Genomic DNA, 15817 nt, shown 5'->3' with positions numbered 1-15817 from the left:
GCGTAGCTTGCCCCCTGCCCCATAAATGGACCACACAACAGAACTCTCCAAAGGGGAAATCCTGTGTAACTCTAGAGCAAAGAGGTGAACGTCTAAGAGGGAGGGAGGAGATTTGCCATCTTTCTTCTGAAATGTGGCTCCTCTTAGTGACAGCTTTCAGATTGTGTGCCTGTCGCAATTTGTAATCAAAAGGGGACCCAGAAATCTCTTGCCAAGGCTACGCCGTACTGCTTGGCATACTGAACAGACATTTAAGTGAGCCGACAGATCTCCAGCAGCTTGCCGTCCCTGTGTCCCAGGGCTGTTGTCGCTGACTGAGTACTCCTGACTCCTCCCTCTCTCACCTGTCCTGCTCACAGCTCCAGGCTCCTATCTTTCCCATCTGCAGCTGTCAGCAGGTCAAAGAAGGGGGGTGGTAAGGGGAGGGTGAACTGGGTCCTGGCTCAGCAAAGAGGCCTCCCCACCACCGCCCCTTGGTGACATTGCCTGCATCTTTTGCCCCCTTCTTATGCAAGAAAGAGCAAAAACAGAACAGCACTATAAACACACAGGAGCTGGATTCACTTGTTTCTGCCACAAAGCTCATGATCTTCTCAGAGTCCAGACAGGGCTGGCTTTGTGTCAAATTTAAACCTGCTATGACGCTCTGTCCTGCCCTGTGACCTACAGTACCTGCAGCAGCAGAGTCAAAAAATGCTGAGGCCCAGGACTATGATTGCTTACACAGGAAGCTAGCATAGGCTTGTCTGATCTTTGAAAAAATAAAGCTTAGATTTGGTGTACTTTATAGAGAAGCAAAGTGGGCACAGACACAGGTTCCTAAAGTATTTTTCCCACAGTACATTTGAATTGAACAGTTTTTTTAAAATAATTATTTTCAATGTTCCTCAAAATAAAAACAGGGATCTGAAAAACGTCTCTATGAGCAGCTCAAAGCCAACAAAATTGTAAGCTCGCTAATTGGCTGTCTTTCACAGCAATGCCCCATGGAACTTGTAGTTGACTTCTCTCTTAATAGTTCAACATTTTGGGAAATATGCTTATAAGCATTCTTGCCGAGACTAAGAAGAGAAGATCGATACCACTCTTGTGTCTGTCTGTTAAACATAAAGCTACAGCCAGGAGATGGTTCACTTAGCTTAGCACAAAGACTAGAAACAGGGGTTAACAGCTAGCATGGCTCTGTCAAAAGGTTAAAAAAAATCTGCCTCCTAGCATCCCGAAAACTCACTAATTAATATGATAATCATTATTTATATACTTTTATTTACATTTATTTATGTATCTATTTATTTACTTGTTTCCACTGCCTGCCACTGTGGCAGGCAAATACAGGTATATATATATATTTTTATCTGCCACTCAGAAAAATGAAAACAGATTTATTCAAGTTTCTCGCCATAAAATACATTTTATAAGATTACATTTGAACACATCATGATAACATTATAATTTACCTTTGCCCAAGACTCATTTTTACTGAATTTACTGGGATGGGAACCGATTCTCGATTCCATCCCTAGCGTTTTCCCTGTCCATGAAAGTGGCGGACGGTCTTCCGATTTTACCCACCCCTACCAACCATTTACCACATTTGGCAGTTGCTAATTTCAGACCCTGCGTTATATCTTATTTGATTTTTTATCCGTGCAGCAACTCAAGTGGAAAAACAATAATTTAAAGGGAGTTAGAGGTGCTTGTAGGTATTTTTTTTCACCTTTACACAAAGCTAGGATAGCCGATGCCCCTGCTTCCAGTCTTTATCCTAAACTAACCATCTCCTGGCTGTAGCTATGGTGGTATTGATCTTCTAATCTAGCTATCAGCAAGAAAGCAAATATGTTTATTTCCTAAATTGTCGATCTATTCCTTCAATTTTTTAAGTGCACAGTCGTTTTTACTGATTACTCAGCCAAAAGTATGTTATGCCCATCCATGTCTTGGAGGTATTCATGGAGAAAATGAACACAGCTTTTACTTCTGGAACTTGCCTGAAAAACTTTTCATACACTTTTCATACACTTTCACATACAACTACCAGGTACAGAAAACTAGCTTCTACCTAATGAGTTGTGTCAACTTCACTACAGAGGCTCTAATAATCACCACTGTTTGCCTAAGCTACTACCGTTTGTGCCTGTGTCCAGTGTCAAATGCCAAAGGACATTGGTCCGGTGTCATTGTGCAAAGGTAATAAATAACACACATCAAATGCCCCCGCTGACAGGGATAGAAAATGTGCTGTGGTGGGGTTTAAATTTAGATGTATGCTAGAGTTGGAGAAGCTCAATACTGCATCGCATCGCCTGGTCAGTCCAGAGACTGGAACGGCCACTCAACCAGACCAAGGTAGAATGAGTGAGGCTTACAGTTATTTAAATGAATGAACAAGTGCAAAGAGTCCAACTAGGGCTGCAGCTAATGATTACATTTAGCACTGATTATTTTCAATAAAATCTATTTAATCATTTAGCCCATATTCAGAAAATACAGAAGAAAATACCCATCACAGTTTCACAGAGCCCAAGGTCAAAGAAGGTATATTGCCAAGAAGTGAAAGTCAACTGTTCGTTCCATTGCAATATCGGCGCCCAGCAGTAAAGTTACGCTTCCGTCATTTTGGATTGAAAGCGACTACCGGACGCCAGTAAAACGTCCTGCTATAAAGAGACGTACAAAATAAGTAAGTATTGTCATATTCTACCGAAATGGCCCGTGTTGAAAAAAATATTATACACATAATAAGTGTTTTCAGTACAAAATGGCGTCAGCATCTGTTGTCAAAAAAACACCAGAGTTTTGTCTTTTTGCTTCTATAATCTTTGCTGAGGTGACATCTTCAAATTGCTTTGTTTCGTCCAAACCAGCCCAAAACTCAATGCCATCTATTTTTCAGTGATTAGAAAACATTTGGGCTGGATCCAAAGAATGCAATTTTGCTTGGTATATGACGAACAATTCATAGATTATCAAAATTGTTGTAGATTAATATTCAAATATTCGACTAATTGCTTCAGTACGACGGATGATAGGATGACGGCCATTCATATCCCGCTGTTAAAGGTTATGTCAAACTTTGGTAATAAAATACACTAAGAATTTAAAAGGACAAATTCTATTATGTGATTTTTCTGCCTACATGAACAATTGTATACAGATGTACATCACTGTAACCTGACCTGCCAGATGGTTATCCTGTGATTCTTATGCGATCTTGTGAGAATCCAGCAGCCGTGTAGGGTAAACATCACTATGCAGAAACCAAGAATTTCACTACTGTATACTGTACAATATGTGCATGTACACATGTGCCTTTCTAATTTCATATTTCCCTTTCTTTCTTATTCACTTTTTCTGCATAGAGTTGTTGACTACACCTAAATGGGAAATCAGTAACTATGAAATTGAAACACATTGACCACGCTACAGTACGGTCCATATCTATCAACTCTTGAGGAAACCCGGCTGCTAACAAATCAGGGATGAAATACTGATAGAGTTTTAGAGTACAGCAGTTTCCAAGCGGTGCATTAATTCACCGTTGCACCCGCTCTGAGGAACGAATCCAAGGTGACCCGGGCTAGGACATCTCTCTCCAAATTGCTTCATTGCAGAATCATTTTAATTTTCTTTGTGTAGCCCTGCATCCAGACAGAGGCAGTGAGTTATGAGCTCGCTGACCTGATGACAAAGCACGGCCACTTCCTGATGGTACGGTCAATAAACAGACAGGGTCGAAAAGATGCTCTCATCAGGCAACCACCGTCACTGCATGGTGCTCATAGAGAGCATGTCCCCTTCATTTAAATGACCAGGTTTTCAAACAGATGACAAGGTTAAATATTGGAAAACGCACAGCAAACAATTTTTACTGAATAGTGACATGAGGGTAACGCACAATTAAAACTGTAATAGAATAAGTGTAAACTAGTGCTAGAACAATTAACCTAGTTTATTAAGCAATCTGGTCAATCAAAAATAAATGATTCCACTTGTGATTAATTGTTCAAGACACTTTTAACATAAAATACTATATATTGACTGGTTACAGTTTGACAAAAGCAAAGACTTGCTTACATTGTTTTATGTTATTGTAAATTAAATCTAATTCATATTACATTTTTCATTATAAATTGGTAACTTCTGATGGGCATTTAGCTATTTTTTTGTTTCTGTTTCATGCAAAATTAAGAAATAGAACTGTTGTAACTGACCCACCACATGGGTTTAGTAAGTATGTAAAAAAAAAATGGCTATGGCTTGTTACAAAAACTTTACCAGAGAGACTTTTTAGATCCAACAATTGGATGCCTTAAAGTATCCTGGTCTTAACGAGGATATAGACGTAACATGCTTTCTGTAAATAAGTCAAATGTATATATTTTCTCTTCTCTCTGTATAGGCTCCCATGTTTGTTTTACAGCCTATGTTAAAAACTAGGAGTATTTTTCATTGATGATGTACATTAATTACTTGTTTCTGTGTTATTTCTTCATGATATTTTGTAATGTTTTGTAGTAGTATGGTGATCATGTGACTGCCTCCCATTGGTTGTCGATACCATATAGGTTTGTTGAATGCCCTGACGAAGACCTACAGTGGTCATAACATGTTGGCTTTTTTAATAATTGAACTACTACAATATATAAATAAACAATAATATACTTCCTTCCTTGAGTGCATGGATTGCCTTCCTGTCTAAAAAAATGGTTTACGTTTAGGGATCAGCCTTGAGACGGTAATGTTTAGGTATGAAGTTTATCCCCCTCATCTTTAATCACTCTTCTCTCTGCCATCCTGTGTACTTTCCATAAAATGCCATATTTCAAAAGGACTGACCGCTCCTGTCAAGTGGAAAAAGCCCTGTATCATTGAAGCACCAAATAAGCAATGCAAGGTCAGGTGCAAAAAATTTACCAATGCAGTGTTATTAAGAGCTAACTGGCTGCCATGTTTATTAGCAATAGAACATGGCTAATTGATTTCGGACTGTCCCATGATTTCGGACAGCCAAATCATGTTACCTCAACCAAAATCTAATGCCTTAAAAAAGACAGTAATTTATCGTGCCATCAATCATTGGAATAGCAGCCCTCTTTACATCTGTAAATCCTCTAACAAATCCTCATTCAAATACCATCTAAGAATACATTACTTAAGCAGCTGATCCATTGTCCAGTGTTGGTCATGTATGGTTTTTCTTTTGTTCCTTTTCCCTGATGATGGGCCTTGAGGCTAAATGGTTGTGGAAGATGTGTATGAATGTGAAATTTATATATGTTTGGAAAATTTGAATGTTATTAGTGTAACACAAATATGATGTTGTATATAATATGTATGTGATAAATGTAATGTACTTGATTTGGGACCCCAGGAAGACCATCTGGTGCCATTGGTATCAGCTAATGGGGAAGCTTTTTAAATAAAATAAATAAATAAATTGGCAATGTCTAGCAAAATTGACAGTTGTCATGTAGTTATCACTATCAAGGCTGTGATCAGATTTAGTCTTTCTACATTTTGGGATATGCTATTCCAAACAATTGTGCTTTAATGTACCTAGGGAACATTGAAGAGGTTGTGCATGGAGCAGATAGATATCTGGCAAAAATTCTGCCAAAAAGCTATAACAAGAAACTAGTATAAAGCAGAAACCTCCAGGAAAGATCACTGGTTTTAGATTGTCCGTGATATTTTTTCAATGGAAAAAAACTGACGTAACAACTAAAAATTAAAAGCAATACCTTTGACAAGAAGTGGGAAAATGGATCATTTACATGGACCATGGAACATGAAACATGATGCATGTGTTGTTGGAGAATATATACATGTTTGACTGCCCCTGACAATGGTTTAGGTTAAATGTTTGTATTTGTTAAGTGTTGTTTTGTTTGTTGAATTCTGTATGGATGCTCATGATGTTCAACCCAGAGCTGAAAATGCAAAATAAATATCAAAGTTAAAAAAAAAATGTAGTCTCTCTAACATGATAGTCATATTTAACAGTATTAATATTACATTGGTAATAAGAATATGGGGTTTATATCCAACAGGAAGTCACATTATCAGAGAGCACAGCAAACCGTTAGCTAAAAGCTCATTTAAAGAAAAATAGGATATAAAGAGAGTATATAACGCTTAACAAGAGTGTAAATAGTTATTAAAATAAGACTTAACCACCTGCGTTAGGTGTATATTGTGTTAGTAGGTGTCTTAATGCAGAGTTAGAAGTGAATAACAGGGTGAAGTTAGCTTCTTTCAGCTCATTAGATGTGGTTAAGTACTCACAGCGTGTGACCGCAGATGTTCACCATCAGCTTCAGAGACGGGTTCCTGTATTTGGTGGTTTTGCATCGTGGACAGCCCTGGTCGTCCATTTCTGCCTCTAGCAACACAATATAAATATAAAAAGGTTGAGAGCAGTGTGTCAACAGCTAGCAGCTCTCCTTTCACTTTCCCCGGCTGTGCTACACAGAATGCGGTCCGACGGGAAACGCCATTAATAAGAGTTAAAGGTCCCATATTGTAAAATGTGAGATTTTCAGGTCTTTTATATTATAAAGCAGGTTTAAGTTTTTTCGGGATCTTTTTTTTTCTCCATATTGCCAAGCCCTAGTCTGAGACTGCGCTTAAAGAAAAATAAAATGGGGATTAGACCGACACTGGTTCTGGTGTCCTACAGGGAACTTCAAAACAATTCCAGAAAATAATAAATATATATTTTTTAGCTATATTACATATTTTCTATATAATATTCCAAAATGTGACTAGTATGTTTTTTGAGTGTGTGAATGTTTACCCTTGTGTTTTGTCCTTGACACTGGTGGTAAGTTAAATTTACTTTTTTTTCTGCCACAACACTGTATTTCAGAGGAACGTATTTTAATGCTTTGGCATTAGTTATTGCTACTTATTTAAAGGTCCCATATTATAATAAAGTGAGATTTTCACGTTTTTTTATTATAAAGCCGGCTTTAGTCCTATATAAATAATGTGAAAGGATCAAAACACTCAATCAACAGGGAAATACACACAGCCTGTATTCAACTCTGCATTTGAAACAAGCCGTTAGGATTTCTGTCTATTTGTGATGTCACAAATATACTATATTTAGACCATTACACGGTTTTAAACATAAACATTCTAAATGTGTCCCAGTTTATTTCCTGGTTGCAGTGAATGTAAATACATCAGCTGACAGGAAGTAAACATGGACCAAACTGTTGCCGAGCAACGCCATTCCGATGCAATTCCATTGAAATGCACTAAAATGGAGCGTTTCAGACAGAGGGTGAATACAAATATATTCAGGCAGACAGTATGAGGAAAAGTTTTTTTTAAATATTACAGCATGTAATCATGTTCTAGTAGAAACACAAAATACAAGTATGAACCTGAAAATTAGCACAATATGGGACCTTTAAGTTCCTATTTAATGATCACCTCCAACAGCAGCGGTGGTCACACTGTGGTGCAGGCACACCCAGGGGTCCCCGAGGAGTCCCAGGGGGGTCTGAGGTAAAACAAAAAAAAAAGCTGAGTGGTTTATTATCCACTCAAAGGTTGTATTTAGAGAGAATGCATAAAATGGCTGTTTTGATTATAGGTTTCACTGTCTGTCTCCTCTGTGCAGTACCCTATGGATTACTGCCATATAGGCTATTCCATGATCTAATGTAAGCCTGGACTGGAACATAATTAAAACCAAAAACCTCTCCAGATGTTGCTCCCCAGGGCTTCTGACATCATGTAGTTTCTTTTTAGGGGGAAATAATTCATTCAAAGTTAGGTGGATATATCATGTGTTGTATTATCTTAAATAAACAATGCATGATGAAGACAGAAAAAGGGATATTATAGTAACTAACAGGGTGGTCTTTTCAAAGGTTATATCACAATCACTAAAAGCCCAGACATAGCCATGTGTCATATTGATTTATTGACTATGTATAAATGTCAGTCATTGATCAGACACCAATTTAGACTCCAGTGCTACATTAGACTGGCAATTATTATTTGCAAAAGACAAAAAATGATCAATTTCCCAGCTTTCAAGTTAGCAGGATAAATATAATGTAAGACTAAATATATGCATTTACATACTTAAATTGTGACCTTCAGTGGATTATTAGGTAATCCTTAATTTGGAAAATATGAAAATCATGTTATTTCAAATGATATTCATGAAAGACAGATAGTTTGGCTTTAGTTTAAAACTTAGAGCTGTGCTTTTTGTAGGACATAAATATCACAGCAGACATACTTAATGTCATTGAGGAAATGCTCTGAATTTGCATTAATGCAGAAATTTAGTTTATTCAATATTCTATGTTTATGTGTGAGATTTGACCTGACATTGCTGTTGGGATCATTATATGATGTGATGACCCAGTGTGTGACTGGCTTGTGACAGACAAACAATATTCACACTTTATCTCAATCACAATCAGCATTTTTATGGTGCAGACATTTAGTTTACTAAATATTCTATGTTTATGTGTTTATGTGTGAGATTTGACCTGACATTGATGTTGGGATCATTATATGATGTGATGACCCAGTGTGTGTGTGTGAGTGGCTTGTGACAGACAAACAATATTCAAACCTTATCTCAATCACAATCAGCATTTTATGGTTCTGTACTGAAAGTTATAAAAAGAAAAAGAGGAGTGCAGTTTAAAGAAATCCCTTTGGAGTGCAGTCTCAGTGTCAAAGTTTATTTAATGTTTTGTGAGTTCATTTAAAATTGGCACACAAAAAAACAGTTTAGATTAAGGCAATGATTGACTGGATTTCCTCGATATTCAATCAATCAAAATGTATTTGTATAGCCCTTTACAATAACCAAAAGGTACCCAAAGTGCTTAACATTAACATCAAGAAATAACAGGAATAAAAACACAACATATCATAAAATCATGAAAAAGTTACACAAAAAGCACAGGAAAAAATGATATTGGAATTAAAAAATGCTTCAGTCAGCTCCAGACAACACGGATATCCCGTTCCCACGATCCCAAAAAGCCACTCACCTTGCACAGGTGAATATACTGTTATATGACTGACAGCTGGAAACCAAACATTCGTGCTCAGCTCCTCCTCTTATGAGGCCCCTCGGCGGCCAATAGCGTGGCTCTCCTGCAGATAGACCCCAGTGAGTCTCCTTCCAGCTCCAGTCCCCTGCAGAGTAAAAGTCACGTTGGAAGGAAAGAAAAGGGGGAGAGAGAGAGGAGAGAGAGAGAGATATCTACTTACAAGCTGCTGTCAGATATCCGATCGCTATTCGCATGGCGAGGAGGTAACCTGATCGAGCTGGAGGAGGAGGAGGAGTGACTTTACCAGTGGGGAAAAGGTTTGAAAGAAAAAAAAAATGTCTTCTTCTTCTGCCGGAGAAGTCACAACAACAGCAAATGACATCAAGAGGGAAAATGTGAAGGAGGCGGATAAGCGCATGAAGCTTGTGGACGCGGTGGAGTTGTCCATGGAGCGCAACAACACGGTGGATGCGGTGCGCAACACGGAGCTGCTGGTGAGCGCCGCTTCCTCTCTGGCTTTCTCTCCGGAGCAAGTGGCGTGCGTCTGCGAGGCTCTGCAGCAGGGAGGTAATGTGGACCGGCTGGCCAGGTTCCTGTGGTCCCTGCCACAGAGCGACCTGCTCCGAGGTAATGAAAGCATCCTGAAAGCGCAAGCCCTCGTCGCGTACCACCAGGCTCGGTACCAGGAGCTGTACAGTATTCTGGAGAACCACAGTTTCAGCGCGTCCAACCACACCTTTCTGCAGGATCTGTGGTACAAGGCGAGGTACTCCGAGGCGGAGAAGGCGAGGGGGAGACCTCTGGGTGCCGTGGACAAGTACCGGATCCGGAGAAAGTACCCTCTGCCCAGGACTATCTGGGACGGAGAGGAGACTGTGTATTGTTTCAAGGAGAGGTCCAGAAACGCGCTGAAGGATCTGTACAATCAGAATAGGTACCCGTCTCCGGCCGAGAAGAGAAACCTCGCCAAGATTACGGGACTCTCCTTGACCCAGGTCAGCAACTGGTTCAAGAACAGGAGACAGAGAGACAGAAATCCGTCCGAGGCACAGTCAAAAAGGTGAGCAAATAGAGACAAACTCCATATAAAACACATTATTAGAATTTGGAGTGCGTCTGTGCGTAAAAGGCGCACTAAGACAAAACCATTTTTTTAACAAAAGCTTTTTTTCGTGGAAGTAGTTCACTACCATTCACTCTGCCTGGCAGTTTATTTCATAATCTCCCGTCGGCCTCCTCACTGTATAAGACTTGACAATGTGAATCATTATATGTTGATAATTAAGAGACAATTAAAAAAAAAAAAAAAAAGTGTGCGTAAAAGGGTTTGGAGCACGCTTTTAATGTTTTGAAATATGAAGCTGGTTGCCATTCAGATCCGGTTTCAAGTGTGTTGGTGGTGCTAAAGGGGCATGGAAACCATAAGCAACTAAACAACATGGTTAACTTCCACCAACTCCACTGACTTCACTATCAGACACCAGATTATATGTTTAGATGAAACAATTAACTTTCATTTATTCTTATCTATTTGTAGTGTGTGTTTGTGTGTCAGAGATGAACACACACACACACACACTAGCGCGTGCACGTGTCCCCATCCCAGCACATAAATCATTTTTCACTTTTTTCCTCTCAGAACTTCCATCAGCTCCTGCGTTTCATTTCATAATCCTCCACACACACAGACAGACATGTAGCTTCTTTCATGTTTCTCTCTCTGTGAACAAAGCTGACGCACACCTGGTGGAGGTGACCCCTCTCTCTCTTTCTCTCTCACTTACAAACACACACACACACACACACACACACACACAGACAAACCATTATAGATTTCCTTTAAGTCGCTTCTAAACTATACTTTTAGTAATTGTATAACCTTGAACAGATCTTCTCATATTTGTATCAACTAGTTTTTGCTTATATCTTTTTGTGGAAGTGGTGGTGAGACGTTTTAGTGTGTGTGTGTGTGTGTGTGTGTGTGTGTGTGTGTGTGTGTGTGTGTGTGTGTGTGTGCGTGTGTGTGTGGTGCAGCTGCTTAGATCAATCTTTATAAAAAGACTTGTTCATTACATAATAAGCTGTACCAGCTACTTCTATATCGTTTAAAGACTTCATGGAAACAGAAAATAAGAGGTTTTTAAATGACAGCACCATTTTAAATTGAGAAAGACATTCATATAAATCCCCTCAGCCATTTGTTTTGTCACGCCACCAGTGCTGGCGGTTTGTCACACCAGAATTTATTGCGCCAAATGGTTGCACGGTTGTTGACGTTGGTTGGTTGTTGTCAGTGAAGCTCTCCATGAGGTAAGAGAGGGCAATACATTCACAAACACAGCCTGCTCTTCAAAGCTGTATAATAATACAGCAGCAAATGTGACTGGCAGCATGTTAGGTGGAAAAGGAAATAAATGCCAATTGTACTTTATTGAATTTGTGTTGTAATGGTGTTTTAGAGTGTGTCCTCTTTGCCAAAAAAGTGCAGAAATGGAAGAAAAATACTTTATATCTAATCTTATTTCATTTTGTTATTCAAAAAGTGGCTTTAAGTCACTTTATAGCAATGGTTTACCACAAAGAATTCTTTTTTTTTTGTTTTGTGACACACCATTTGTCATTTTTTTCACAGTGAATCTGATGGAAACCACAGCACAGAGGATGAGTCTAGCAAAGGCCACGAGGAGTTGTCTCCCCGGCCCCTCTCTAATTCCTCAGATGGGGTGATCACCCATGGGACCCTTCCCATTCAAACAGGGCCTATGGACAGTGGGGTGGTCATCCAGCAGATCGGGGACATCAAGCTGCCCCCTGGATCCAGCAGTGGCGGTCTCTACAACGGAAACCTAGTGACCAGTAACAACTCCTCCACTGTGTTTCACAACGGCGGCTCGTCTTACCTCCACTCACCTGGAAACATCCTCTTCAATGGGCTCAATCTGGGCATCCAGCCGCTGGCCTTCAACCCTCTGAGGCCGTCTGGAGGGGTGTTAATGGGGGGCTCTGGTATGGACATGCACATGCAGACAGGACAGGAGAAGGGACTGGGCAGTTCTGCTGAGGACTCGGCCCTGCAGTACGCCTCCTACTCGGGTTGTGTGAATGGAGCAGAGGTGAAGCTGGAGGGGGTTCCTACCATGGCCTCCCAGAACGGAGGCTCCTCCGTGCTCACGTTTAGCTCCTCGTCAGGTGCGCTGCAGCTGGGCGGCTACAGTCTGGTCCAGTTACCAGGTGGAGTCTCCGACAACGATGGCAGCTCATTACTCAACAGCGACGTAGGTCTTCCTCCTCTGCAGCTCTCTTCTGCCTCAACAATCACACAACAAGGTGGGTTCAGAAAACTACACCATTTTTTCATCTTACTTCATGTTTGGGTGGTTGTAATAACTTTGTTATTTTTGGGAGTTATATTTTGACATACTGAGGCAGATATGGCTGACAATGACAAAACAATTTGGTTATGACTCATTGAACTCACAGTTCATTTAATCATGATTAGGCGTTGGTGATGTTGTCTAAAATTGGGATATATTGCTTAAGGATTTGGAGGCTTTCACTTTTAATTTCCCCTTCTTAAGCAGTCATGTAAATCCATTAGAAGTTTCACTTTACTATAATGTAATGCTGGCATGTAGTGCAGCATTGAAGACCAGCAAAAGACAAAATTAAGATCCATCACTGTATTAGAATAACCAAAATCCAGACATAATCTACTCTCATATCAAAATGTAGATGTTATATCCTTATATCTCCTAGGTTGACAGAAACAACAGAGTAGGGCCACACACACACTCACACACACTCACACACAGAGAAGAAGGTGGTCCTTTGAAAACCCCAGAGATGAATAAAAACAAGCTCTGAAGTCACCATCACTCATCATCATTGCACTCTTGATCTGCAGAGCAGGGAGGAGGGGAAATATGTTTCAGACAATCAGAGGCCATGAAACGCACTAACAGGGAATCAGCCGTTACAGCACTTACTTTGACATAAAGCAGAGAATCTACACCAGGATGAATAATAAAGGAAAAACAGAAAACTGCAGCTTGCTGTTGAGTCCTGGCAGACTTGTGCACTCGCTCCCTGGGGCGCCGCGGGGTCGAGCTTAAAGAGCACAAAGTGTGTGAGACACACAACAGCGATTTCGGGGGGCCAAGGCCTGCTGTAAATGAAACTGTGAAGAATGAGTAGGGGGTCCGGCAGTGGGAATGGGAGCTAAACTGGAGGTACTGTATGTATTGACCCATTGTTGTGTCACCACAGGTACCATGCCTCTGAACAATGTAGCAGTGAGTTCCTCCAACGACTCGTTCCAGCAGCAGGACAAGCTGACCATGTCGTCCCTGCACCACAGCACAGTCCTCTACAGCATGAGCAACGCCGGCCAGCCGTCCATCAAGAAGGAGCCTCTGGAGGGAGGCGTCTACGCCTCGTACCACCACGGGCTCCACATGGACCCCAACGGTCACCTCAGCTACACCGGCCCCAACTCAGAAGAGGTTCCCTCCAGCCAAGGTCCCGCCTCGACCGCCGAGGTCTCCGCCATCAGCTCGTCCAGCCCCGAGCCAGAGGTCTACACCACCCTCACCGTCAGCACGCCCCTGATGGCCCAAACGAACCCCAGCAGCCACCACATGCAGCCCGCGGAGTACCTCCGAGGGCCCCCCTCGCACCTGATAGGGCCCGGCATGAACAGCAACTACATGAACCTTTCAGAGAACAAGGCGGACGGCTCGGGCTCAGGAGGCGTGAGCGAGATGGTACGGGCGATGTGCGGGGAGATGGAGGCTGTGGAGGGGAAGGAGCTAGCCAAACTACAGACAGTGCAGATGGAGGAGGACATGGCTGACCTTTAACCTCAAACCTCTCTCCTCTCCCACAGAAGCACTCGTGTCCGCCCAAGCAGTGATATGGTGAATCTTTTTACTTTTGTGTGAGCGTGTGTGTGTGTGTGTGTGTTTTTTTTACCATTCATTTCCTTTAAATGTTAAATTATTTGTGTTCATTTGACTTTTACGATGCACTCTAGTCAGAAGGGAGCCCTGTCTGTAGGCGGGCATTATCAGTTTATCATAAAAATAAACCAAAAAAAGTCTATGACACTTTTTAAAAGCCCCGTTCATGAGATGAAACATTGCGACTGCTAGCAGAAGAAGTCGCTGTGTGTGTTCGAGCCGTGTTTAAATGTGCATTTTTTATAGACAACACCTGCTACTTCCTGTTGAGTGGATTTGATCTGCAGAAGCAGGTGCTGGAATGCCTCCAGTCATGTGACCAGGATGTTCCTCCAAACTAAATGCGTCATATGGGTCAAACCAAAAAGGTCATTCGGTAGGGGGGAAGAGGGACAGAGCCTCAGTCGGTTAAACAGCGACAGCCTCACTAAAAGGACTGCACACACACAGAGAATAGGTCATTAAACACACAACGCTGCTGATTTAGGAAAAAAGTGTCCTTCAGTTATCACCTTAAACTCTTTGAATGCCTCTCAAGTCACTGCAAAACCTTGTTTCTGTGCTTTAAATCATACCAAATGAACTAGGAGTGTTGGACTAAGACGAATGTGCCTTTCTGCTACTTAAAATACACAATGGCATTGGTCTGTTTTGGCATTTGCACTACCATGATGATGTTTCAAACAGCCTTCACGTTGGAGGGTTTGACACACCTCAACAAATGCACACTATTTCACTCATATTTCAAGCCTCATCGTCAACCTGTGAGACCGAGATATGAACGATGACCTAAAGGTCAACGCTGTCGGCTCACACGTTGTTCATCATACCTTGTTTATAACGCTGCAACTCATAGTATGTTAACTAGATGTGATGATGCTCTACTATATCCTGTTTCATTTTGATGTGTCTCTCCAAATGTCAGTAATCACGAATGATATTTTTCTATAAAGGGATTGTAATGATCTCTTTTTGCATGGCGTCATAATGTGTTGGACACTAGTGCCTTTTTACTTTTGTTTTGTGAAGAACACTGAAAGAAAGCTCAGAAAGTCTTGCGTTGGCGTGCAGGCAGTGACATTGCAGCTTCAGAGATTTACCGCCCGCCGCCGTCACTGGCACATTTGTTGGGTGTCAGTTGAGGGAAAGACAAGAGAATGTGGAGCCCGTTTGTCGAGTGTGTCCGGTGCTTTTTACAACAGGAGCCTAATTCCTCGCCGTCATACGTGACCATAATAGCACATTTCAGCCTAGCAGCCAACTCTCACCCATGCACATCTCTCAGTGCATCACACGTCTTCATACAAGTGGACTAGTAATGCTTTTCTTTGTCAGGATTTATGACACAATCCCATCAATTTGAATGGACGTTTCAGTGAAAGTATCCTCAGTGCTTTAATGTCATATACCAAAAATGAGTCGAGGGCAAATAGTAAAAATGATGGTCATTTGTTTTGTTTTTTAAATCTTAGTTTGAATTATATGTTTGTTATCTGAAATTATGTGAATGTATTTTTCTAAATCTCCATACTGCAATAAAAGTTTATATTTATAAAAACATAAAACAGATATTTTTAATTCTTTCTGGCAAATTTAGCTTCGAGATGACTTTAAAATTAAGTTTTTTTTTCAACATTTTAGTCACACAATAATGAATGTACTGTAAGTTCATGCCAGACAAAAAGCATGTGTCTTCCCAACATTTAAGAGTCCTATGTAGCCAAACTGTGAGGGTCGGAGGGGGGGAAAGTGGCACACAGTAATCCAGCGAGCCTGGTGCTGCTCTCTGCAAACCTGCAGTGATCGTTTGCACATGCCGGGCAA

General features: G+C 41.0%; 2 protein-coding genes across 11 annotated transcripts in view; one reads left to right on the top strand and one right to left on the bottom strand.

Moving 5' to 3' along the window:
- Positions 1-12083, bottom strand: part of mnat1 (MNAT1 component of CDK activating kinase) — a 43890-nt gene extending 31807 nt beyond the window's left edge. Inside the window, exons 1-5 of one of the 10 annotated variants that reach the window (XM_037746738.1) lie at positions 9033-9180; positions 7713-7756; positions 7444-7513; positions 6289-6383; positions 4840-4844 (exon numbers count right to left, since the gene is read on the bottom strand). In XM_037746738.1, the coding sequence (XP_037602666.1) occupies positions 4840-4844; positions 6289-6354 (71 nt within the window). In that variant the 5' untranslated portion in view covers positions 6355-6383; positions 7444-7513; positions 7713-7756; positions 9033-9180. Of the gene's footprint in view, positions 1-4839; positions 4845-6288; positions 6488-7443; positions 7514-7712; positions 7757-9032; positions 9181-11935 lie in introns of those variants that run through there. The other 9 variants (XM_037746731.1, XM_037746736.1, XM_037746733.1 and 6 more) reach the window with 9 other exon arrangements.
- six4a (SIX homeobox 4a) lies at positions 9209-15553 on the top strand. The gene is made up of 3 exons (XM_037746726.1): positions 9209-10095; positions 11668-12362; positions 13302-15553. The coding sequence occupies exons 1-3, from the start codon at positions 9371-9373 to the stop codon at positions 13892-13894; spliced, it is 2013 nt and encodes a 670-aa protein (XP_037602654.1). The 5' UTR covers positions 9209-9370; the 3' UTR covers positions 13895-15553.
- The last annotated feature ends 264 nt before the right edge of the window (positions 15554-15817 follow it).

This window comes from Sebastes umbrosus, chromosome 16, assembly GCF_015220745.1.
Source record: "Sebastes umbrosus isolate fSebUmb1 chromosome 16, fSebUmb1.pri, whole genome shotgun sequence".
NCBI lineage: Eukaryota > Metazoa > Chordata > Actinopteri > Perciformes > Sebastidae > Sebastes > Sebastes umbrosus.
Note: the sequence above shows the minus strand (reverse complement) of the source record. Positions and strands in the feature narration are given on the sequence as shown.